The sequence below is a fragment of the Cricetulus griseus genome, chromosome 10, assembly GCF_003668045.3.
Source record: "Cricetulus griseus strain 17A/GY chromosome 10, alternate assembly CriGri-PICRH-1.0, whole genome shotgun sequence".
In the NCBI taxonomy this organism is placed as follows: domain Eukaryota; kingdom Metazoa; phylum Chordata; class Mammalia; order Rodentia; family Cricetidae; genus Cricetulus; species Cricetulus griseus.
In genome coordinates, this window is record NC_048603.1 from 6,576,410 (window position 1) to 6,601,226 (window position 24,817).

Here is a 24,817-nt window from a genome sequence, read left to right on the forward strand (position 1 = left end):
CTTTCCATGGGCAAACTATGAGTAGCCACTAACTATGAAAAAAAACTCTCTTCCTGCTCATGGCTATCAAATACCAATTAGTCTTCAGGTGGTGATTGGGACCCAAGAAGTTCTCCTCTGCCATCCTAGAATTTGTACCTAGCTTGGTCTTTAAGGGTGTGCATATTTATTCCTCTCTCCTTTTCTTTAAATTATTTAGAACTTAGACATTCAACAAGTATTTATTAGTTGTTTATTGAATATTTTGTGCTCCATGTCAGTTATACCCCCCAAAAGGCAAAAGTAATTAGTATTACCAAAAGTCTCACTTTTTCTTGAAACTGTACTGAGAGTAATACAGATTTCATATTGAAATTCATGGATTTAATATTATGAAATTTGCCAGAGGGAGATTGAAGATGTAAAACTGAGAATGGCATATATTGCCTTGATATAATATGATCAGTGGGGAGATCATCTCTGCTTACAACAAATGATAAGAGATAGCAAGACAAGTGGAATGAGTGCACTCTAGAAGTACTGTGAGTTAGAACACAAAGTTAGAAATTTTGTTATCAATACTAAACTGCCAACTGTTTTAAAATTTTATGAGTGTGTGCTAGAAAAGTCTGTGGCTCCAGCTAGGCTGTTGGTAGGTCTGCTTTTTTCCAACTTCTCTTTTAATAAAACAAAATGTTGTTCAGTATTGAAGGAGACCAAAGCAACCTAGGTGGAGGATAAGCTGGGCTACTTCTATGGTTCTTGAGATTAAAATTTTCTCAAGCACTGTTTATTTGTAGCTAAAAAATGTATGCTGGCTCGTAGTTTGGATTAGATTGTTAGCCAGTTTCAGTGTCTACTCTTGTCCATTTCCAGCTGCTGTTGTTAATTTTAGTCCCATTGTAGTCAGTTTTGGTTAAAGTTAAAGACTTTTAGTTGATCTCAAATTAAAATAATTATAATTCTAAAACATGGACCCGATACTCTTGCTCATTTTTCTCCAGCTCAGTTCTGTTTTTCCTTTGTCCATTCCCAGAGCTTTCAGACCCAATTATCATGCTAAAATGATAACTCTTTGCACCAGCTGCCTGTGTTCCATCACCATGTTAGGGCCCCCAAATAACACACAGAGTCGTAGTATTTAGTCACAATGCTGCTGGCCAATGACTAGGATTTCTTATTTGCTAGCTCTGTCTTAAGTATCAACCATAACCATTGATCTATATATTTTATAAAGACTTATCTTATAAAGGATGCCAGCAGCATGCATCCTCTTTTTCTGGGATCACATGGTGACTCTCCCTTTTCTACATTTCCCAGAATCCTCCTTCTCTCCTACTCCTGCCTAACTTGCTTCCCTATTGGCCAACAGTGCTTTATTTATCAACCAATAAGACAAACATATACACAGAAGGACTTCCCCCATCATCATGCTTTCTTTTCTGTATCTGTTTATGTTGCCTTCGCTGGGAGGTTTATTCTTCCCTCTGTCCTACACACACACACACACACACACACACACACACACACACACAGCACCACCACCACCAGCAGTGTCACCACAACCAACTCATATACCTCTTGTGTCCAGTAGTCAAATTCTACTGGTTAGCTGTTTGGTTCACATCTTTTTCATCCATTATCAATGTGGCTTTGAGAAATATTTTGGTTTTTTTTTTCTTTTCTTTGAGACAGGGTTTCTCTGTGTAGCTTTGGAGCCTCTCCTGGCACTCACTCTGGAGACCAAGCTGGCCTCGAACTCACAGTGATCTGCCTGCCTCGGCCTCCTGAGTACTGGGATTAAAGGCATGAGCCACCACCGCCCGGCAGCTATGAGAAATATTGAGAGTGCCTTTTTTCAGGTGCACATCTCACATCTGTCATCACATATGACACACAGTTCGAACCCAATGCTGACTTACTTGTTGAAACCTAACGAGCCATGATAAGTATTATACAGAAAGTAAAGATTTGCTGAATACTCCAGTATAAGCTACTTAGGAAGCAAGAACTGATGTATGAAGGACTTAAGAATGGAAGACTACAAGACTGTGAAACTCTAAGTAGTATGGTGCAAATATTGGGCTAACAAAGCTTCCATCGATGAAAGTCTGGTTTAAGCATCATCCATCAAATAAAAATCCTCCTGGAGGTTGCATAGGGATTGAAGCAGATACCTCAGAAGAGGGAGCTGGGATAATAAATGTAATTAGCATTCTGAGTATAAACCCAGTCTGTAAGCCATGACATTCAGTGTGTATTCGGTGTAATCTATAAAGCGGAATGCGGACGTTTAACTCCAACTCTTATTTCTTTTCTGCAGTTGTAGAGAGAAATATGTCTTAATGAGAACAGAGTAAATCCCATCTTTTCTCTTTGTGTGTGGAACTTCGGGTGTGTGTAAATGCACGTTAGTGAGTGTATGTGTGAGAGAAAAAGAGAGAATGAGAGAGAGAGGGGTGGGGAGGAAGCATGATGGAGGGAAAGAAGGAGAGGGGGAGAGATGGGGCATCTTCACATGTGTGAGTTTGTGTGTAGAACCCTGAAGTTGAGGTTGGGTGTCTCTCTCAGTCTCCACATTACTTGTGGAGGCAAGGTCTGTGACTGCATGCAGACTTCATCAATCTGGCTAACTAGCCGACCAGGTATCTCTGTTCAGCTTATATGTAGATTCTGTGGATCAGAGCTCCAGTCTTCAGGCTTGAGGAACAAGGACTTTAAGCGCTGTCTATATTATTTATCATCCGTTTAGTGATGTGTAAGACAGATAAAAAACATAAAAAACATGGGATTCCTATTTAATAGTTTTGATTATTAGTTTCACAGGATTTCAGGAATAACAATAACAGCACCACAAACTAGAGGGATTAAAGAAACATATGGTTTCTCTTCTCCCCTTTTTCAGTCTTCAACAGAATCTTGCCCCAAGTGGATGCTGGCTTAGAACTTGTCATCTTCTCCTTGCATTCTCACAGGTGGTTGTGTATAAAAATGCACAGATGTAGGACACATCACTTGATTAGAAATTTATCCTGATGTCTAGATTTCTGAATTCCTTTATTTTTCTTTTTCCTTCCCTTCTCTTCCATTTTCTTTCCTGCTTCCATCCCTCCCTTCCTCCCTTCTTCTCTTCCTAAAGACAAAGTTTTTGTATATTCTTGAATTTATTTTTGTCTTAAAACATCTCTCCCTTCCCTTTCCTCTTTCCAAACACTCCCATATACTCCTCCTTGCTTTCCTTCAAATTAATAGTCTCTCTTTCCAAAATAACATTTTGAACTTGCACATGCACATATATTCCTAAATATTATCTGTTGAGTTGATGTCATTAAAAGTAATTATGCAGAAAACCAAATCACTGAAGCAGGGAGAGGACTCAAAGGTGAGCGATTGTGTTCAGCCAGTTCCATGCCTTCCCCAAAGGCTGGATGAGTCCCTGCATTCTCTTACCCTCTGGGTATCAGAGAGCAATCATTATATTGTATTCTCATCTTTTATGTGAATCACTATAATCTCTTCATGAAGAAGCATGGCTGTACCTCTGTGTTTCATTATTTTTTTCCTATAACGATATCAGTCATTTGATTAAATACTTACCCTAATTGAGTATCAATGGAACGTAACTAGTTATACCTGCACTAAGTCCATTTCATAGGACAATCTGAGATTCCAAGAAAGACACTAGTTTAAAGTGTGCTACTCAATCTGGGACAGCAGGTGTGAACGGCATATGAATACTGAAAGTTGTTGGCAGAAAAAACTTTGAATTCTAGAATTATCATAAGGAGTAGACACTCAGAAACTGAGTAAAAAAGAACTTCATAAACTTTGTGCTATTTGCTAATTTTTAGTATTTTGTTTCAATGTCAAAGGACACATAGGTGAAACTGATTTCTTCTACTCCTCCTAATTGTATTTCTTATTTATAATTCTACAGTCTATCTCAGAATATTTTTCCAGGAAGTACCAACTTACCTTCCACCTAAGTACTTTCTAACTCACAGTTGCCTCCTTTGTATCTTCATGTTTAAATTTTAAATCAGGGAGACATTTTGGAAAAGAAAGTTGTTTGTTTTGAGGCGTTGCATATTCTGAAAACCTACAATCTGTCATCCATTTAGCTCATATTTGGAATTACAGACATAGTGATAGGTGGCAATTACCAGGTTGTATAAAAGGCAGTTAAACAATTATCTTCCCTTGGGTGAGTCTACCTGGAGACTCAAACAAAGAACAATTAGACAAGTATATGGATAATACTTCATTTCAAAACCAGCCACAATTATATGACTATACATAAAACATGATCTTGTGATTTTTTTAAGTTAACACTGTAATAGAGAAAGACAATGAAGATTATAGAAGAGATGATTAGTTTGTTGTTGTAGATTTGGAAACTGAAGCATAAAGTTAGGAAAGAAATGAATTTAAAGGAATTAGTGAAATCACTGAGATTGAGATAGAAAAACTTTATTCAAAAGGAATTTTGTAGGGAGGCAGAGGTAGGTGGATCTCTATGAGTTTGAGGCCAGTCTGGTCTACAAGCAAGTTCCAGGATAGCCAGGCTGTTATACAGAGAAAACCAGTGTCAAAACAACAACAGCAACAAAAATCTCACACACACAAAAAGAGATTTTGTTCCAAATTCACATCCATAGACCAGGTAAAAGTGTTAATTTTTTTATATAATTTTATTTCATAAGCATTCGTGTTTTGCCTGCATATGTATGTTCATGAGAGTGTCAGATCCTATGAAACTGAGTGAGCTGCCATGTGGGTGCTGGGAATTGAAGCCAGGTCCTCTGGAAGAGCAGCTAGTGCCGTTACATTCTGAGCCAGCTTTCCTGACCCCAAAAGCAGTATTGTTTTTATCAGCGTGGTAAGAACATTGAGACCCTACCTGGCCTCATTATTTTAGAGACAGGACTCTATAAAGCCTAAATTCAGGAAGTCACTTTTCAAAGTTTCTAGTAATTTTTCAGTGAGCCTAAATAGAATCTGAGTATGTTTTTCTGCCATGGGCTTTCTTGTCAACCAATTGTTTTTGTTTTATTTAATAACACATATTTTCTGTGTATGTGGTGTTGTACTCAGAAAAAATATCCCCTACCAACAAGTTACTTTGTAAATAGGTTAAAGAGAAAGCAGAAAGAATTTTGCAGTGAAATGCAGGCAACAGTTTGTGGAAGCTAATCCATCATTCTCTATTAGTTCATCACTCTCATATTTACACATTTTAAAATTCCTCTTTTTGTCCTCACTAACCTGGAAGTTGCCTAGACAACCATTTATAAATGGCTCTTGGTTAAAAGACAGTAAATCATCAAGGATCCATCACTAAAGTTTGTGTGCAAGGTTACTTTTTCTTTTTTGTCCCTCTGAATCTGTAATGGCCTCTCTGGGTGTTGTAACTCTTTAGAACTGGAAACATGTTACTGTTTTCTGCATTTCTTCCAATACTTTCCCCTTACAGGAGTTTGCCTTAGCTGGTCCAGTTGATATTCCTTAGCTTTCCAGTAAATACCCTCTCCATAGGTGAAATATTGAAGACATAGTCTTTGAAATAAGAGGAAATGTATGTGTTTGTTCTCATGATTCCATATACTTTGCCATGTTGTATAAATTAGTATGTTTTTATGTCATGTTCTCTTTATATACCCATCTTTTCAGCTTAAGTAGCAAAATTTAACCTGTGTAAACACACACACACACACACACACACACACACACACACACACACACACACTCTCATTGGCCTCAAGTACAAACCAGTTTCTCAAATGAATAACAGTTTAGCATGTTTGTAAAAATTCTGAGAAAAAATAAAAATGTAATAAAGCGTAGTGGTATTATTGATTTTACTTAGGTATCATCTTGAGTTAGTTGGATCCAGCAACTTTTTTGATGGTCTTCAAATGACACCAAATACCAATTTAAACCAGGTGCAACAACAACCATTAGACCCAGTATATTCCACACACATGTATCTCACATGTACATTAATGTCCCAGGATGAGTTAATATTCCAGAGTTAGAAGAAGTAGGATCATGCCAAGCTCAGCCACACAAGAGTTGTATGATTTGTGTACATTTTATCCTTTTAATAGTTTTTTCTTCGGTCAAATGGAAATCATTATAGAACTAGTAATGTAGATAAAAGATAAATTTTTGCAAAGGTCAATTGAGATACTATTAGCAAAGTACTTATAATATTGCCCAAAAGGGCCCACAAACTGAGCTGTTATTTGATGTTAATCAATTTCCCAAGGGCAACGAATTCTATGATGAAACCCGAGGGTACAAAAGCATCAAACAAAAAGATGCAAATACATGTTTCAAATGTTATCATTCTAAAAAAAGAAAGTAGAAAAAGAGATGATAAGGTGTTACAAACCATGTAACATGGATAAAGGGGGAAAAATACTCCGTAAGAGACAAAAGTATTCTAACAATTGTGAGGTTCCTCCCTTGACTGCAATCGTGTTTTTAAGTGTAATTGAAAGTTTACACATAAAACTACATTTCATTCTTTCAAAAATGTTTGCATCATTTTTGATGTGTGTTTGTACATGGCGTTTCTGAAAAGGACTAAACAAGTAATTGTTGATTTTTATAGCCTACCAACTGAGAGTGTGCCAGCCTCCACCGCCTGTACCTAATGCAGAAATTTTGACAGAGGATGATGAATTTGAAATTGGTAAAGTCTTTAAAATTACTTTCAAATAATTCACTCGTTGCAGAGCTATCCTTCTTTTTCCATTTTATTTAATGTTTTGATTTCATTTTACATTCCAACCACAGCCCCCCCCCCCCCTCTGCTCAACTCTCCTAGTACAACCCCAGGTAAGGGCTCCCATGAGGAGTCAATGAAGTCTGGCTCATTAGGTTGGGGCAAGGCCAAGCCCCTCTCCCATGCATTAAGACCCACCATGGCACCCCGCCATGGGGAGGGGGCTCCAATAATAAAGAATGGGCTTCAACAAGCTAACTCATGTGCGAGGTTTGTATTGTGGTCCTACTGCCCGCCCTCCACCCCTTGATAGTCCAAGCTTCACCACTGTCTCCCACATACAGAACTATCTTCCTTTAAAAGAAAAACAAAAAAACCATGCACAGTTGCAGCAGCCTGTGGGTTGCTAGGGTTCGCTGAGTTTATGTCGGAGGTACAACAGTCAAAAGAGGAACCGAAACGGTGAACAGGACCTATGAAAAAGAGTTTGGAGAGGGCATATTAGGTGTGTGTTGTGAGCTCGAAGAAGTGCCATGCCCCGTGCCTGCATACTTTAGTGATAAACAACAGCATGGCAATCTTGTAGCATGCAGACGAGTTCTGAAAGATGATACTTAATGTAAACAGATCCGTTCCTTGGGGCAGAGGCTTCTATTCTATGTAGCTGGTATCCCTCATCCAAAGCCAATCAGTAGCTTACACCTGTCTTTATGGGTGTTTCATCAGTACTGTCAAGCCATGCTTGTTCCAGGTTTAAGAGTCACCATCCTGCTTACCAGTGATGGTATTTTTACACTGATTAGAAATGAGTAAACTCCCCAGTGGTACCGGCTAGAAAAGAGCTAAATCGTGCCTGGCAGTGGTGATGCACTCCTTTAATCCCGACATTCGGGAGGCAGGGCAGGGTAGATGTTTAAAAGTTTGAGGCCAACAGATCCAGGACAGGAAAAAAAACAAAAAGCCCAAAGAGAAGAGGAAAGAAAGCAAGCAACAGAAATGAGTAAATGAAAATAATTCTGTTCCTAAAATTAAAACAGATTTTCGGCTCCCCTTTGGAGTTTGTCTGAAGGCCCCGTTCTTTCTGTTTGGTTAACAGGTGATATCATCAGGTATCAGTGTCTCCCAGGATTTACACTGGTCGGAAATGCAATTCTCACATGCAGACTGGGAGAGCGTCTGCAGATGGACGGGGCCCCTCCAGTTTGTCAAGGTATGGATGTTTTGCAGCTATTTACTTCTTTTCTTTTTTCTTTTCTTTTCTCCCTCCCCCCACTCTCTTCCTTTCTCTTCTTTTTCTTTGAGATAAGATCTTGCTATATAGTCCAGGATGGTCTCAACCTCCTCTGCATCCTGCGTGCTGGGATTACACACACACACACAGTCTAACATTTAACTTGTGGTCCTTAACTTCTTAAACATCCGATTGGCGCTTAAGTCAGAAAAGACAAAATTTCAAAGAAAATACATGTCATTCCAATTTTGAATATTTGCTGCATTATATGATTCTGATGTGTATAATGGATATGGGGTGTTTTTTAATTCAATTATTTCTCAGATATGCCAATTAAAAACTCTTTTATTCTTCTGGGATTTAATTATTTTTAATTAGCCTGAAGTCAGTTTAACCTATATGAAGTATTTTTGATCTACAAGGTATGAATAAGGGTAAAGAAAAAGTGCAAAAACAAAACAAAATAAAACACCAAATAAAGACTGAGGTGACAAGTCTTTTTATTAGGAAAAAAGTATTCTAATCCCTAGCTATATAACCCTTTATTTGCTACACATTAAGAAAGAGAAGATGAGCATTCAGCAGACAGACACACACTAAAAACAGCAGCAAAACAAACACAAATAACCATGTCAATTAACAATCACAATATAAGGCCATGTCAGCCCTCCCAGTGACAGTAGTAACACCATGTTCAGAGCACAGCTCAGGAAGCTCTAGAGTAATCATAAGTAACTATTTGTGTGTTGGACACAGCTTGATGGAGGCATGTGATCCTGAGTTCCACATGGGCAATGAAAGTTTTCTTGGAAACAACTTAGAGAAAGGGTTGTCTGTCTACTGTCTGTTGAACATTCAAAGAAACATATAAAACAACTCGGTGGGGATTTAAAGGAAATTACTATGTTAGCAAGACAGCTAAGAAAAGACATTGAAAGACTTATATAATTAAGATGTTCAAACAACATTTACTGTTGATTTAGGCTGGCTATAAATATAACTCATAGTAACTGACTATAAATGTTCGCTAATTTGAACAACAACAACAAAAAACTATTATGCCACATTAGAGTTTCTTGGATTACTTCTTTCTTGGATGTTTTTGTTTTTTGTTTTTTTTCTGACGTATGGAATACTGTTTCCTGAGTAGCATCATAATTGTTCATTTAAAACACAAAAGAAAAAAATGAGTCAAGTGTGACTCATATCTGTATACTCAATGCATTAAAGCCTGTTGAAAACGGATTTTGACAATTTATAGTCCAACCTGGGGTAAATACTGAGGTTGAGGCCAATCTGAAACACAAAGTGAGACTGTGCCTCAAAAAACAGCAACATGTGTTTAGTATTCGAATCATGCTATATATAGGAATTAGCATTTGATTTTCTACCTAATTGGAATCCTTATGAAATGACTTTCCAAAGTGTGTCTTAATGTAGCTGAAAGAAAGGCAGCAATGAACTTATCACACTGTGAGAACGTCTTATGATTTCAGTCAAGGTTGCCAGACCTCTTGATATTTGTTGAGTATTCATCCTGAAGTCTGTAATTTATATTCACAAGGCAGCCGTCATTCATGCAATTCTTCCCTCCACAGAAGACTTTTCTGTAGCCATTTAGGGTTATATAGAACAACTGGAAAATTTTTGTTTAAGTTAAAATCACAAACAATCCCAAGTACTCATTCATTTTAAATTTTCTACAACACATCTAGACTGTTTTCAATTTATAAATTATTTGATCTTTTCAATTTTTTCTAAAAGAGGCAGCATTATTTTCGTATTCAACTCTAGAGCCCAGTTAGAATTAATAATAGTATGTTTACCACTATACCCTATAGCCACTTTCAAAAATCTGAAAATTAGTTCTGGCTCATTTTCTTTTTAAATATTTCAAGTTTTCCACAGTTAAAGAGTAGCCTAATATTCCTACAATTTACTCTTTATGGTTTCTATTCTTGTACTATTTGGAAACATTAACTCCAAAATATTACATTATCTAAAATGTTAAACTGTACTCTGAAAATTATCAATATGTAAATCATTTATCTATTTTGGTAAATTCCAACCAGTATATTTGACATTTTCAAGTATAGTTCATTTAAACAGATTGTTAAGATCATGATCTAACTAAAAATAAGAGGGAAATGAGTTTTAACCCCCAAATTGTAGAAATTTATGCATGCTAGTTGAATTTGAAAATGGTATGTGATTTTTTTCCTGTCTATCAAAACCTTAACAATTTTGCATTCTGCTGTTCTGTTGATCGACAAAGCATCCCCACTGGAAACACTTGAAAGTGTGGCATAGCCTAAACTTGAAAACATTTAACAGTGTTATATACAGGATGTTTTGTTATAGTCATGTCCTTCATTTTAATAGAAAGCTTTGGTTTATGCTGTCCTTAATCTTTTTTGATATATATGGATTTATTTATGCACAGTATGAGTCACAGTGAACAATGCTACACTAAAAACCCCATTATCTTTTGTTTATTTTCAAAATGACATCTGTGGAGTAATAAAGACATACTAATTCACCTATTCTCCATTTTGAAACCTAAATTAAAATATATATCTGTACTATTTGTACTAATACACAAGGGATATGAACCCAAGATTAAAATTCCTTGTCTTTGGGTAGAGAGAATAGTAATAATTACATTGTTTTGTTACTCTCTAGATGTCTTCTATTGAAGAAGCAATATAATTTAAGAGTTTGTGTGTCAGCCAGCATGCATGACATGCCACCAGGAGTTGCAAGATAACTATCGACTGGAAACCATATAAAGTTCTTATGGCTTAAGTACTTCCCTGAGACCAGAAAGACCTTTGCATGACATACACATTGAGAGAGTAGTATTTTATTACTGGAGCATGCACCTGAGTGACTTGAAAGCTTAGAATGGGAAGGAAATGAGTTGAAGGGCAGGAGAATAAATTATGGAACTAGCATATAGATAGTCAGAAGGAAAGTACAAAAATAATTAGGGCATTGTGAAGAAGTAAAAGGCAATGAATGAATTATCTTTTATTTCATCATTTATTTCTTCATAAACAAGGCATTTTCAGTGTAATGGAAAGAAGAAATGCTTACTATAGATTTTTAGTCCTTCACACCATATTTTAAGTAGTAGCTTAATAAAAATGGCATCATACACAAATTCCAGCTATTGTCTTCTTTGTAGTGAGTGACCATAAAACAAGCATTTGGCAGTAAAAACACAGTTTCTGTTTCTGTTTGAAAATGCTTGTAATGATGCCTCCTTTCACAGTGCTCTGCCCAGCCAATGAATTACGACTGGATTCCACAGGAGTCATATTGAGTCCCGGGTATCCGGACAGTTACCCAAATCTGCAGATGTGTGCATGGAGCATCTCCGTGGAAAAGGGCTATAATATCAGCATGTTTGTGGAGTTCTTCCAGACAGAAAAGGAGTTTGATGTTCTTCAGGTGTATGATGGTAACCATGGGTTATATTTCCTGGATACTCAGAGGTTTAGTGCAAATACTGTACACATACGCATGAATGTTCACCTTTACCTTAGAGATATCTTTAAATTATAGTGACTCCATTCAATATGAAGATTGTGGTTAGCCTGATAACTTTTATGAATTGCAGTTTAGAGAAGCCTTTAAAATGTTTAGTAAAATCATTTTGTATTAGGTTTCCCTTACTATTCATGAGGTACATTTCCCTTACTATTCATGAGGTACAGTGGTACATAACCACTTTAGTATTTCATACTATTTGAAGCTTATGTACACTGGAAATAAATGGGGATAAAGTTACTTATATATGTTACTATATTATATTATTTTCTCTCTCTAGGTCCAAATATTCAGAGTCCAGTGCTGATTTCCCTCAGTGGAGATTATTCAGCTGCTTTTAATGTCACAAGCAATGGTCATGAAGTATTTCTTCAATGGTCCGCAGATCATGGCAATAACAAGAAAGGCTTCAGGATAAGATACATTGGTATGTGATGTTTTGAATTTTAGCCACTACTCAACCTCCTTCATTGTTGAGACTGTTTTAGAATGGAGATTAAGAAAGGCTCAACATGGGACTGGAGAGATGGATCAGCAGTTAAGAGCACTGGCTTCTCTTCCAGAAAACCCAGGTTCAATTCCCAGCACCTACATGGCAGCTCACAACTGTCTGTAAGTCCAGTTACAGGGAATCCAACACCCTCACACACACACACACACGCAGGCAGGACACAAATACATATGGAATACAAATAAATTAAGAAAGGATCAGCAGTTAAGAGCATGTATTGATTTTGAAACATTATTTTCACATGGTGGCTCACAATTTTCTGTTACTCTAGTTACAGGGGATCTGACGCCCTCTATTGATCACTGAACATGGGTTCAGTGCACATGAATGCACATAAACATTTATACACAGAAAAATAACATAAGCAAATGAAAAGAGACAGAAGACCTTGATACTATTCAGTTCGATGTTAATAAGAACTACAGACTCTCCGTTGTTGCTTTTTGATTAATTTGGGTTAATCTCTCTCTGTGCCTCAATTTCTTTCTGTGATGAAATAATTCCACCCTCTCATTAATTGTCTACCACATTGTAGGGATAGGGTGGGGAAGGTCTCGGTTATCTTTGCTAGGCTGGCCACCAGGATTTTGACCATTCTCCAATGAGTATATGGGCAACACAAATTGGAACTGGTGTATTTTTATTTTATTTATTAATTTATTTTGTATTTTGGGAGAGGGAACAGGGTGGGAGGGAGGAACCTGAAAGAAAGGGAAGCAAGCATGGTCGGGTACATTGTATGAATTTCCCAAATATTAAGTAAAAATATTATGTTGGGAAAATAAGCTCATAAGGTGTTTATAACTTGCTTAATTAAACTGAATGTTTCAGTTCTTTTTTTTCAATAGTTCTGTCTCCTGTGTCAGAAAAATGTTATAGTATTGTCTATGAATTGCTGATCTTTTAAATAACTATTTAACATTAACAATTATAAATATATGGTTTTAGTTATTCTCCATCTTTTGTAATAGTTGATAAAAATCTCTTAATTTTTGAAAGAGAATTTTGAACACATTTAAAAACCACAGCTATAACTTTTTATTATTGTTCATTTGATTTGAGTAATAATTAGATACTTGTGGGCTCATGATATGTATTTCATATCAAGATGACACCATTTCTTCTGTTCTTTCCTTTTTATAATAAGATTTACTATTTTTGATACAGTAAAATTTTTGGATATTTGACTATAGACTGTTCTCCATTATAGGAGAGATGCATTTTTTCATCTATAATCCTAAAGTCTGGTCTGGAAGAATATCCTAAAATCAACTGCATATGTCTTTCTTTAGTGTTGAATTTGCACTTCCTGGGATACTGATCACTATGAATTGCTTCTAATTAAATGTTTCATAAATAGCTTTGATATAATTGTGAATGATTAACCAATTTTGAACACATTTAAAAACCACAATTAAAAATATTTTATTGTTGTTCCTTTGAATTGTGTAATAATTATAAAGTTGTTCATATCAAGATGCATTTCGCTGATAGACTATGTACTCCCTCATTTATATGAATTTAAGTAGACTTAAAATTGTGCACATAAATATGTACATATATCTACATATAATATTCAGGTAAAATAATTCTGCCTAGTTACTTTTATTTTAAAAGAATGAATTATAGAGCTAGGCGATGGTGGTACACACCTTTAAGCCCAGGACTCAGGATTAAGAGGTAGATGGATCTCTGTGAGTTCAAAGCTCACTAACTACATGAAATTGTCTCAGTCCTAAAAGAAACAGCTCACACAAAGCTGATCTCAGCAGTTTGTATCACACACTTTTAATCCCAGCACTAGGGAGGTGGAGACAGGAGGATATGCCTGGGCAGAGAAAGGATTATAAGGAGGAGGAGACAGGATCTGAGAGCCTTTTGCCTTTGAGGATTTGTGGAGACAGAATTGTCATTTCAGCTGGGTAGAGGTAAGATCTCCTGGCTTGGTTGCTTTGCTTCTCTGATCTTCAGCTTGAAGCTTGAACTCCAAAGTCAGTCTCTGGGCCTTGTAATTTTCATGCAACACGTAGGGTTTTGAATTATAAAGAAAATAAATTCAGAGGTTACAAAGCAAAAAAAAAATAAAATAATTAATTAATAATTATAATTAATTAGCAATATGAATTTGCTAAAAATTGTATAGGTTAATAAATCTGAAGACAAAAGAACATTCTTAAAATTAAGTATAAGCTTGAGAGACTGTTAAGATTGTATTTAATCAGTGTTCCCACCACAGGAAATACATCAATTTTAATTTATTATTCTTGTGCTCAAAATAATTGAATTTTGTCAAATTAAATTTTCTTTTACATGATTATAAAAAACTAAAAGATAATTGATAAAAAATTAAAAACATCAGATCGATTAATATCCATGACAAATTTTGATATGGATATAAAGAAAAACACCAATTTTAGCTACCAAGAAATGTTGACATATTAAATATATACATTTCCCTGTTAGAAGTGACCATTTGTGACATATATATTCTCAATCCAACCTATTTATCACTGTTATCCCAAACTTTCTATGTGCTCAGATGAGAGTAATATTTCAAAAATTAACCATAACACAATGAGCTGAATGGTCTCCAAAGTATATGTAGGATAAAAACTACTTGATGTTATCTTTTGCCATTTCAGATGTCAGGAAAAAGATAGTTTTATTTTACTGGCAATTTTTAGAATTCTATAAATATTCCATCAGAAAGGAAGCTATAATAAATTAGCAAATATGACCATGAAATAGGAAGGCCCATTTTAACACCAGTCAAAATGAAATCCATGCCCTGCTATGACACAGGTCTCTAGAAACAGCTTCAGTGTGACATGCCAACAATGTGCTCTACTGTTTTACTCCCAAGCTGTGACATTCAGAGCCTTCAGGTATCAGGTAATTCTTGAATTTGGTGCTATATTGCAGACCTTTGGACATCCACATGTGACAGAAAGCATTTCAAAACAGAAGACATGTTAGATATCAGTAAAATATGTGTGACAGTCTAGGGATAGCCAAGCATCCTACAAGCCATGTAAATAGACATGTTTAAAGAGGTTAGCATGTACAGTGGTCATTGCAATCAAAATAACAACTCATGTTTATGTAAGCTTTAATACATAGTTGTTCATAAGCTTGGATGACAGAGAACTTCTAATTATTGATTAAGCAGTGATTATTTTTCCCCTTGAAAAGCCTTCTACTGCAGCACGCCAGAGTCCCCACCTCATGGATACATCATCAGCCAGACGGGTGGACAGCTGAACAGTGTGGTTCGCTGGGCTTGTGATCGCGGCTTCCGACTCGTTGGCAAGAGCAGTGCTGTATGCAGGAAGTCCTCCTATGGGTATCATTCCTGGGATGCTCCAGTGCCTGCCTGCCAAGGTGAAGTATCTCATCTCCAGATAGAAACAAGCATTAAGAAGACTGACCCTACCTTTTCTATGTTGAGCACAAAATAGACATTATCAAACACACATATTTAGAAGCACATCATAGAGCCGTTCCTGGAAATGAATCATAAAGACATTACATTGACTTTAAGATATTAAGTTTGATAAGTTTTCTTTGATGTTAAATAATTATTGTGTCATACGTTTTTGCTTAAATATATTCTGTATCCACAAGCTTACTACATCAGTCTTCAGACATATGTATTCTAAATCCAACTTATTTATCGCTGTTATCCTAAACTTTCTTTGTGCTCAGATGGGAGTCTTCAGTTTTTTCTTTTTCTTTCTTTCTTTCTTTCTCTCTCTCTCTCTTTCTTTCTCTTCCTTCCTTCCTTCCTTCCTTTCTGATTTATGATTTATTTATTGGAAGGGGGCATTGAGAGTCTGCCACAGAAGCTTTCAATGTCTCTCATTCTCAATTATGAGTCTGCTGGCATCAATACCATTGCAAAATAAGCTTCTTTGGCTGTCACAGCCAGGGATAGCATGGATCAAGGACTTCCACCCAGCCGCTGGTGGCTTCATGAAACACATCCATCAGCCTATCCCCTGGTGGCTGAGTGGCAACATAGACCCTGGATATCAACATGGCTTAGAATCACAGACACCAACTTGGCCTCGGGCAGTAATTTGGATGACAGACAGACAGCAGCAGTAGGGAGCACAGACACAAGGATGGCCTCCAGAAGTAGTATGGACCATGGAGGTCTTTGCAGTGGGCTTAACCAAGAAAATGAGCCGTGCTTCATCTTGGATATCTTGTTGCTTCTCAGGGTCAGGATGATCATATGGGATGGCTGAGCAGCATATCGGGGAGTAGAACCTGCATCAGTTCCAGCCCACTGCTCATCACCCTGTCAGTCCTACTATACACTCTGTTTTCTCAGCATTCTGGAGAGCAGCAACCATGACAGCCTCCCAGAGATGATTCTCCTGAACAAGTTCTATTCAATCTTTCTTTTTTTTTTTTTTTTTTTGAGCTGGGAAGTTGCATTATTCAAACTTCATTAGAGCAAATATATATATAATATATATATATATATATATATATATATATGATAAATATTACATAAAATTAAATACATATTATTGGTGCAATACTAAGAATTTTACATACTTATTTTGGCTTTAGTAGAGTGGAATTCATTAAAGAGGATTTATTAGAGTGGCCTTAGAAGCTTTACGTAGTCTAACAAAGGCTGTCTTCCAACGGAAGGCTCCATAATGCAGTAGTTTTTCAGGCTACTAGGATGGATATTTCAGCTGGTCTTTAGTCTACCACAGAGTCCTGAAGAAGTAGGCTCCAATACCAGTAACTCAAGAGTGAGAACAATCAGGCAAAGAGAGACACTCAACCTGGCATGGGCATTGGAATCCTCAGAGCCTGTCTCCAGAGACACGCCTCCTCCAATAGGCCACACCTTCTCATCTTTCCAAATGGTTCATCAAATGGGAACTAAGCAGGGGATTGTATGAGGGGCGTTTTCATTCAAACCACCACAGAAATCGAAACTTAGCTACCCGTGAATAAGCTATTTGTCTAGTTATTTGACTATGGCATAATTTGCTCTAGCTCGAAAATATAACCAGTTTTTCTAGACATACTAGGAATTTATACTATTTAACATTTATCTTATCACCTAGGTTCAACATTGTGTATGTGTTCATGATCATGTGCATGGGTGTGTTTACGTGTGGCATGTGTACTTTCATATGTGTTTATATTTGTGAGCATGTGTGTGTTTGTATGGGTGTGTGCGTATGTATGTAGTGTGTGTGTGCACTCAGTAAATACCTTATCATTGGCAAGGAGTATTGGGTAAAGAGAGCCTATTAAAATTACAATTACCCACATGAATATGTGAAAATATAAACATTGATGAAACAGGTATCATGGGACCATTTACTTTTCCAACAGTAGGTTAGAGATTCTGTAATTATAGAAAGGATAATAACATTGTTTGAAACTGCTTATGTAATTTCTTGATTCAGCATTGCTTTACTATTCAGAAGCTTTAGGTCAGGAAATTATAGTAGATCAATCCATTCTGAAATACTGATTCTTCCGTTCGGTTTTTACATACATTATATTGACTCACTATATATATATATATATATATATATATATATAGTGAGTCAATATAATGTATGTATATATATATATATGGATTAAGTACCTGATGGGTTGGACAAAATAAATGGTAAAAGTTTGTTCTGAATTAAAGGATTGAGAACCAGAAATGACCTTCATAATATTTAAATGATACACACTTTTCTATACCTTACGTCTTTTGCTCTGTTGCTCTCTGAAAAGTTTGCTCTCTGAATAGTTTGTGTAGAATTATTTCCACATAACCTATTTCAGAACCCAAAAGTATTTTGATTTGTAAATTAATACATTAGATATACCAGGCAACACAAACTAAGTCCACTTGGTGTTGACGTGACACATATATAATTTTATCAATATATTTTAGTAAGTATGACAAGTGGAAGTACAATTATTATTGTTCTTTCCTTTCTATTGAAAAGAGATATTTTTCACAGATAATGTATCTTGATTATGGTTTTCCATCTCTCTATTCCTCCAAGTTGTTCCCTTCTTCCCATGTTTCCTATTTACTCGTCTTCTGTCTCTTATCAGAAAATAAACAAGCTTCTAAGAGATAATAATAAAATGAAATAAAAGATATAAGCTAAGACATCAAAGTAGGACAAAACAGTCAGATGGGAGGAAAAGAGCCCAAGAAGTAGTACAACAAAAAGACACCAATATGTTCCCACAGTCTGGAATAATAGCAGTGAACTGGAAGCCCAAATATATACAGAAAATCCTGTAGGCTAGAGAGAAAAAAATAGGCAAATAAAATAAAAATAACATAAAATTAAAAAGAGAAGAAAAGTAAAGAAAAACCATCCCAAGACATATGTGGCAAGGAACCTCCAAAGATGCCATTGAGTTCATTTTGTCTTGGCTGTCTACTGCTGGGCATGTGGCCTACCCTGAAGAGTAGTTTCTTTCCCTAGTGTGACTCTATTTGAAAAACACCTAAATTTTCATTTGTAAGTCGTTATCAATTAGAGGTAGCTTCTGCATTAGGGGTAGGGGTGTATGACTACTTCTTTTAGCTCTAGGACCCCATCTGGGACAGACTAGTGCAGGCTCTGTGGATGCTGCCTTGGTGTTTGTGAGTTCATGAGTATTGCTGATACTGATTGAGATGGCCTTGTGTTCTTGTGTTCTCCTCTTGTTTTGAGAATCTTTCTGCCTTCTCTTGCCCCAGTTTCCTTGACTCCCGAGGGAAGGGATTCAGTGGGGACTTCCCATTTTGGGCAGTTTCAAAGTCTCTCACTCTTTGCGTAATGTCCTACTATTAGTCTCTATATGTGTTCCCTTCTGCTTCAGGGGAAACCTCTCTGATGATGCTGTGCTATGTTATTTTACCTTATTTTTAAAATTTCTTTTTAGAACAGTAGTGTTTGGTTTTATATTAGGTCCCTGGGCTATCTAGGTTCTTGGTCACCCAGGCAGTGTTGAATATGGGTTCCATCTCATGGAATGGGCTTTACATGAAATTATACATTGCTTTTTAACCCTACAAGGTTTGTGCTATCATTGCACTAGCTTATCTTGCCATCAGTGCCTTTGAGGCTGCATAAAAGTATCTTATTTATGGTTTTAAATGCTGTCAGATATTGGTTGGGGGTAACTATATGATTGTTTATCATCTAGGAAATTCAGATTGTCTAAGTGTTGGGCAAACATGGATAAGAGTCAGTATATAGAATTTCTCTATAGTATTTTGAAAGCATATGAAGATATATATATATATATATATATATATATATATATATATATACATGTCAACATAGCATAGAAAACTAATGCTCACATAGAGTAAATGTATTATAGTTTAAAATTAAGCATCTAAAATGAAATTTAGAAAGATTCTAGTTAAGTTTGAGAGAATGAATCTTGGCCTACTGTTTATCAATCAAGGCCCATGTGAACTATACTTTCATTAGTGCCTATAACATGATGGGACTGTACCCATGACAAACAAAGGCTTTTGGTTACCCCTTTTCTTTCATTTCTGGACAACATAGAAATGAGAATTTCTATTCCCCTACCTAATGTTTAGTAATTATGGATTAGTACTATCAAATTAGTCAATCTCACTCAGTCTGTGCCTTGAGAATTAAACACCACCCAACTCGCATTCCCACATAGTCTTTGTGAACACTAACAGCAAGACGCATGGTTACAAAAAGCAAAATGAGGGACCAAGAAACAAAGCAAGAACAGTATACAGAGTCACCAACTTAAATTCTTATTATCAGCTTAAACTAACTTATTCAAAAGGTATAGTTCAGAAAAGCTCTTTGGGGACCTACTGTGACCTTCTCTTGGAAACATGATAGAATCCCAAATAATTTCCCATGTTAGACAGTTACAGATTTCATGAAGTCATTTTGCATTCCCTGTTGCCATAATTGTGTGTGTGTGTTTGTTCTAGCAATTTCCTGTGGGATCCCGAAAGCCCCAACAAATGGAGGAATACTAACAACAGACTATTTGGTTGGAACTCGTGTTACCTACTTTTGCAATGATGGATACAGACTGTCATCCAAGGAGCTCACCACAGCCACCTGCCAGTCAGATGGAACATGGAGCAATCATAACAAGACCCCTCGCTGTGTTGGTATGAAATCTGTCAGTAGTGTGTAACCTGTATGCTATATGGCTTGAAGCTGTTTGTATCTGTTTACTTTTAAAAGCAAATTACTTAAGTGTACTAGGATGGAAATAAAAGTTAATTTATAATCACTTTTGTACTATGAAAGACTGAAGGACAGGAAACAGGTATTTTATTTATTTCTAGAAATTCCAAAAATATGTATAGGTATCAACTGTGATATTTTTATTTTATGTAACTAAGTTTCATTTATTTTATAAAATGGCATTTATTAATAATTTATATACAGAGCTTTTAAAAAGTATAATGGCTGCCTTAATAATGTTCTATTTCAATAATGGAAGCTCTAAGTTTATTTTCAATAAATTAAATTTCATCAGTTCCTTGGGAAATAGAAGTAATTAATGATTAATGTGGAAATAATAAAGAAACGATATTTTGTAGACCACAAGAGAGAATTAACTAAAGCAATGGCAACATAAAGGATCTAATACATTTTAGGTATCAGTAATTTTGCTTTGTTAGCATCGATATTCTTTCATTTTGTACAGTTGTTACATGCCCAAGCATCAATTCCTTTACCTTGGAACATGGAAGATGGAGAATTGTGAATGGATCACATTATGAATACAAAACCAAGGTGGTTTTCAGCTGTGACCCTGGTTATCATGGACTTGGTCCTGCTTCAATTGAATGCCTTCCGAATGGTACCTGGAGTTGGAGAACTGAAAGACCATACTGCCAAAGTATGCCTAGCTTGTTCGTTTGGGGGATTGAGTGTTTTGAATTTCTAGTTTTCCAAAACAGAACCATGCAATGATTAGAATGATTGATTCTTTTTGTCTTTATGAGTGCTCCCTTGAGATGGGGCATCAGCATGTGGCCCAGCCTACCCTCACAATCCTGAGTGCCCCCTTAAGATGGGCATCCACATGTGGCCTAGCGTACCCTCAGAATTTTGAGTGCTCCCTTGAGATGGGGCATCAGCATGTGGCCCAGCCTACCCTCAGAATCCTGAGTGCTCCCTTAAGATGGGCCCCCGCCTGTCCAGACTCCTGGGCTCAAATAAGCCTCCCTAGTACATGGACATCAGGTGTGAACCATCCTAACTAGTGAAATAATGACATAAATGAAATTATTCTTATTATGCTTTAAGGTTTACTCATTATGCTTACTAAATATTTTGAATAAAATAACTTGTGAGATATGGCTCAAAAAATAGAAGCTATATTGTATTAATATTCATAGCATACTTAATACTTGTTGGGAAGTACTTTAAGTTTGTTTCTATGTATTGAATTCATTCTTTCAAAATAAAAATAAAACTTTTATCTAAATTTTTTATCTAAAAGTTTAGATAAGCCAGAGTCCAATGCTTTTGATCTCAGGCAATCTAAAACATCTGATTTCAACATCAGTGCTGGATGATGTTTATTCTTTCTGACTTTCAATTGCCTAAATAAGAAAAATATACTTACTTTGTAAAGGTGTTGAGATGGTTTAATGTTCGTACATACTTTAAATACTAGATACAGACTGACATGAGCCTAAAAATATTATTTGACCAAATTGAAAATTATCAGCTTATTTGTGCATACACACACACACACACACACACACACACACACACACACACACACACATATATATATATATATATATATATATATATATATATTCAAATATATATATTTGAAATGGTCAGGGTCTAATAAAAACCATCTAAATAAAGAGGATAGTCAGTTCAAATTCTTCCCAACTTCCTTAGCCTATTTGTTAATTTGTCCCAGAATACACATTAGATTCAATCATACTTTTAACATGATTTGAAAACAAATCTATGTCAAAAAAGCACCAGAACCCATTATTTTATAAATAAAAAATGATAAAGTGAGTGGCTGGTTTTTTTAAATAAATTTTATCCTAGAGACAACTATTTATCTAAGAGATATAGAAGTATCTGTAGATAACATTTTCTTGTAAGCATGTGTGTGATTTACAGTTTGCTTTCTAAATCTCTATGCTAGCACAGATTTTTTGCTTGCCCTGTGGCATACGATAATAAGGTTAAGAAATAAATGACAATAGAAATAGATGTTTTAGCAGCTTCTAATTCATACACCTATGCTCACCTTTCAACCTTAAAGGAAGACTTGGACTAATTATCCTCTATCCAAACATAAACCATAAATATTAAACTATTTCCATTCTCTCACATTCAATTTTGATGTACAAATGACATTTTTTTTCAGATTTAAGAAAGTCAGTTCAAAGACAACTCAAGATGTCAGCAGCATGATAATTTTGACAAGTGCATTTTAACCATGTCTCACGTGTGTTTACTTACCGTTTTTAAGTTATCTCCTGTGGAGAATTACCGACACCTCCAAATGGAAATAAGATTGGAACTCAAACTTCCTATGGATCCACAGCCATCTTCACGTGTGACGTGGGATTCATGCTTGTTGGTTCTGCCGTGAGGGAATGCCTTTCTTCTGGGCTGTGGAGTGGATCCGAAACCAGATGTCTAGGTACGGGTTCTAAATCACTTTTTACCTCACTTCCTTCCCAACCAGCCCATACATAAGGAAAGTGAACTTATTCCCACATTGGATTCATGTGAGAAAATAGTAAAAAAATGAGAACACGTCTCATGTTAGATAACAGATAATGCTTGAAGTCATTCAGATAGGTTATTTTTTAATTAAAAAGATTTCAGTTTACATTCCTACCACAGTTATCCCACCTTGCCTCACCTCCTGCCATCACCATCACCTCCCCCCAACCCACCCCCAGTCCACTCCTCCTTACCAGTAAGCGCTCCCATGAGGAGTCAACAGAGTTTGGCACAATAGGTTGTTGGGGAAGGGCCAGGGCCCTCTCCCATGCATTAAGACTGAACATGGCATCCCACCTTAGGGAGTGGGCTCCAACAAGATGGCTCATGTACCAGGTTTGTATTGTGGTCCTACTGCCAGGGGCCCCTCTGCCAGTCCAAGCTTCACAACTGTCTCCCACAGAGTTTGGTCCCCTGGAGTCTCCACTGTTGTAGGTCTAGAGTTCATGAGTTTGGTGAACTTGGTTCATCTGTCTCTGTAGATTTCTTCATTATAATCTCTACCTCCCTTGCTCATAAATTCCCTCCTCCCTCTCTTCAACTGGATTCTTGGAGCTCTTCGTGGTTATAGGTTATGGATCTCTGCATCTGGTTCCATCAATTACTGGATGAAGGCTCTATGATGACAGTTGGGGTACTAATCAATCTGATTACAGGGGGAGGCCAGTTCAGGCAGGTAGTGTTTGTAGCGAGAATCTTGTGCTATTACGGGGTAGACTGGCTTTCAATGGTGAAAAGGAAAGGGTTATAACTAATTACTGAAATATCTGTACAGAGAAGCTAGATTAACACCAGCCAGTTCATTCTAAGCAACATTTGGTCCTCCTTTTAAGGTATTGCTCAAGATGGTTAAGGATGAAAAACAAATCTATACTTCAGTTTTTCTCTTTTATTTTATAAAATTACAAGATGTTGTAAACTATTCAATTAAAACCATTAAAATCTATTTTTAAGCTGGTTTTAGGCAATTGGATTCTTTTTTGCCCTTAGAGCTTTCTCAAAAAAATCTGTTCAGAAATGAAACAAAACAAAACTGAGCTATTATCTGTTCCCTTTTATTATGAAAAGAATAGTACAGTTTATATCACACCCCCACTTAGAAGAACTTCAGTGACTTCTTTGATATCAGAAATTACTATGATTTGTGTTTATTTATACAAATTAATGTCAAGATATGACATAAAACATTAAGTGAATGAACAAACATGTTTGTTCATTCATTTGCTGGATATTTTATGTATTAATTTCAATACTGATTCATAATATACACTTTTTAAAAATGTTATTTTAGCATGAATGGTAGAAGTGTTTATTGTTTCTTATCATAAACCATATTTCTAATAAATTTGAAATACAACATTATTTGAAATATAAAAGGTTTAGAGTAAAAACTTATTTTTAACAGTTATAATTAATTGTAAAATAGTTTCTCTATAGGGGAGGAATTCACAGTATCTACTAAAAGACCACCCCACAAAATGTAAACAGATACCACTGTAGTATCGTAATATGTGATTAAGTGATCAAAATTTTCATATATGCTGAAGTAATTAACTTATGCTTATTTCAAGTCAAGATGCTTTAGTTTACTTATAATTTGGATGATTTGCATGCAAGATGTCTAAGTAATATATTTTATAGTTACACAATTCACTTAACAATTATAATTTATGTGCTATTTTGTGATAGTGTGTGAAGTTTCTGGATTTACCACCACAATTATGCTCTAACTATGTTCCCTGGAAAAAAAAGCACTGAAGAAATATTTATGAACAAGCCATATTTTAATTGTATGGAGACAATATCATTGTAGAGCAATATATAGTAACAGCTATATTGCTGGCATTTAATACATAGCCGTAATGAGACTGGAGAGAGAAGGGTTGCAAACAATGTAATCCTCCAGCCTTGCACTAGAAGTTGACCAAAGTGTTCATTCTTTGTCAGGTTGCCCTTCTAACCAAGAGACTCTTGCTGTAGTGGGTCCAGCAGAATATTCTTTTGATCGTTTGTCTGGATACACTGACTTTATTTCCTAGTTCTCAGTGATT

The 24,817-nt window shown here is 36.0% G+C and overlaps 1 protein-coding gene across 3 annotated transcripts in view; it reads left to right on the forward strand.

Annotated features, from left to right (window-relative positions):
* LOC100774887 (CUB and sushi domain-containing protein 3) overlaps window positions 1-24,817 on the forward strand; it is a 1,055,385-nt gene that overhangs the window by 970,805 nt on the left and 59,763 nt on the right. For 2 of the 3 annotated variants that reach the window (XM_027431430.2, XM_027431432.2), the window contains 8 exons: window positions 6,596-6,676; window positions 7,806-7,919; window positions 11,215-11,403; window positions 11,773-11,919; window positions 15,196-15,384; window positions 19,970-20,155; window positions 20,701-20,895; window positions 22,507-22,680. In XM_027431430.2, coding sequence (XP_027287231.1) covers window positions 6,596-6,676; window positions 7,806-7,919; window positions 11,215-11,403; window positions 11,773-11,919; window positions 15,196-15,384; window positions 19,970-20,155; window positions 20,701-20,895; window positions 22,507-22,680 — 1,275 coding nt within the window. The remainder of the gene's footprint in view (window positions 1-6,595; window positions 6,677-7,805; window positions 7,920-11,214; window positions 11,404-11,772; window positions 11,920-15,195; window positions 15,385-19,969; window positions 20,156-20,700; window positions 20,896-22,506; window positions 22,681-24,817) is intronic. The other variant, XM_027431431.2, reaches the window with a different exon arrangement.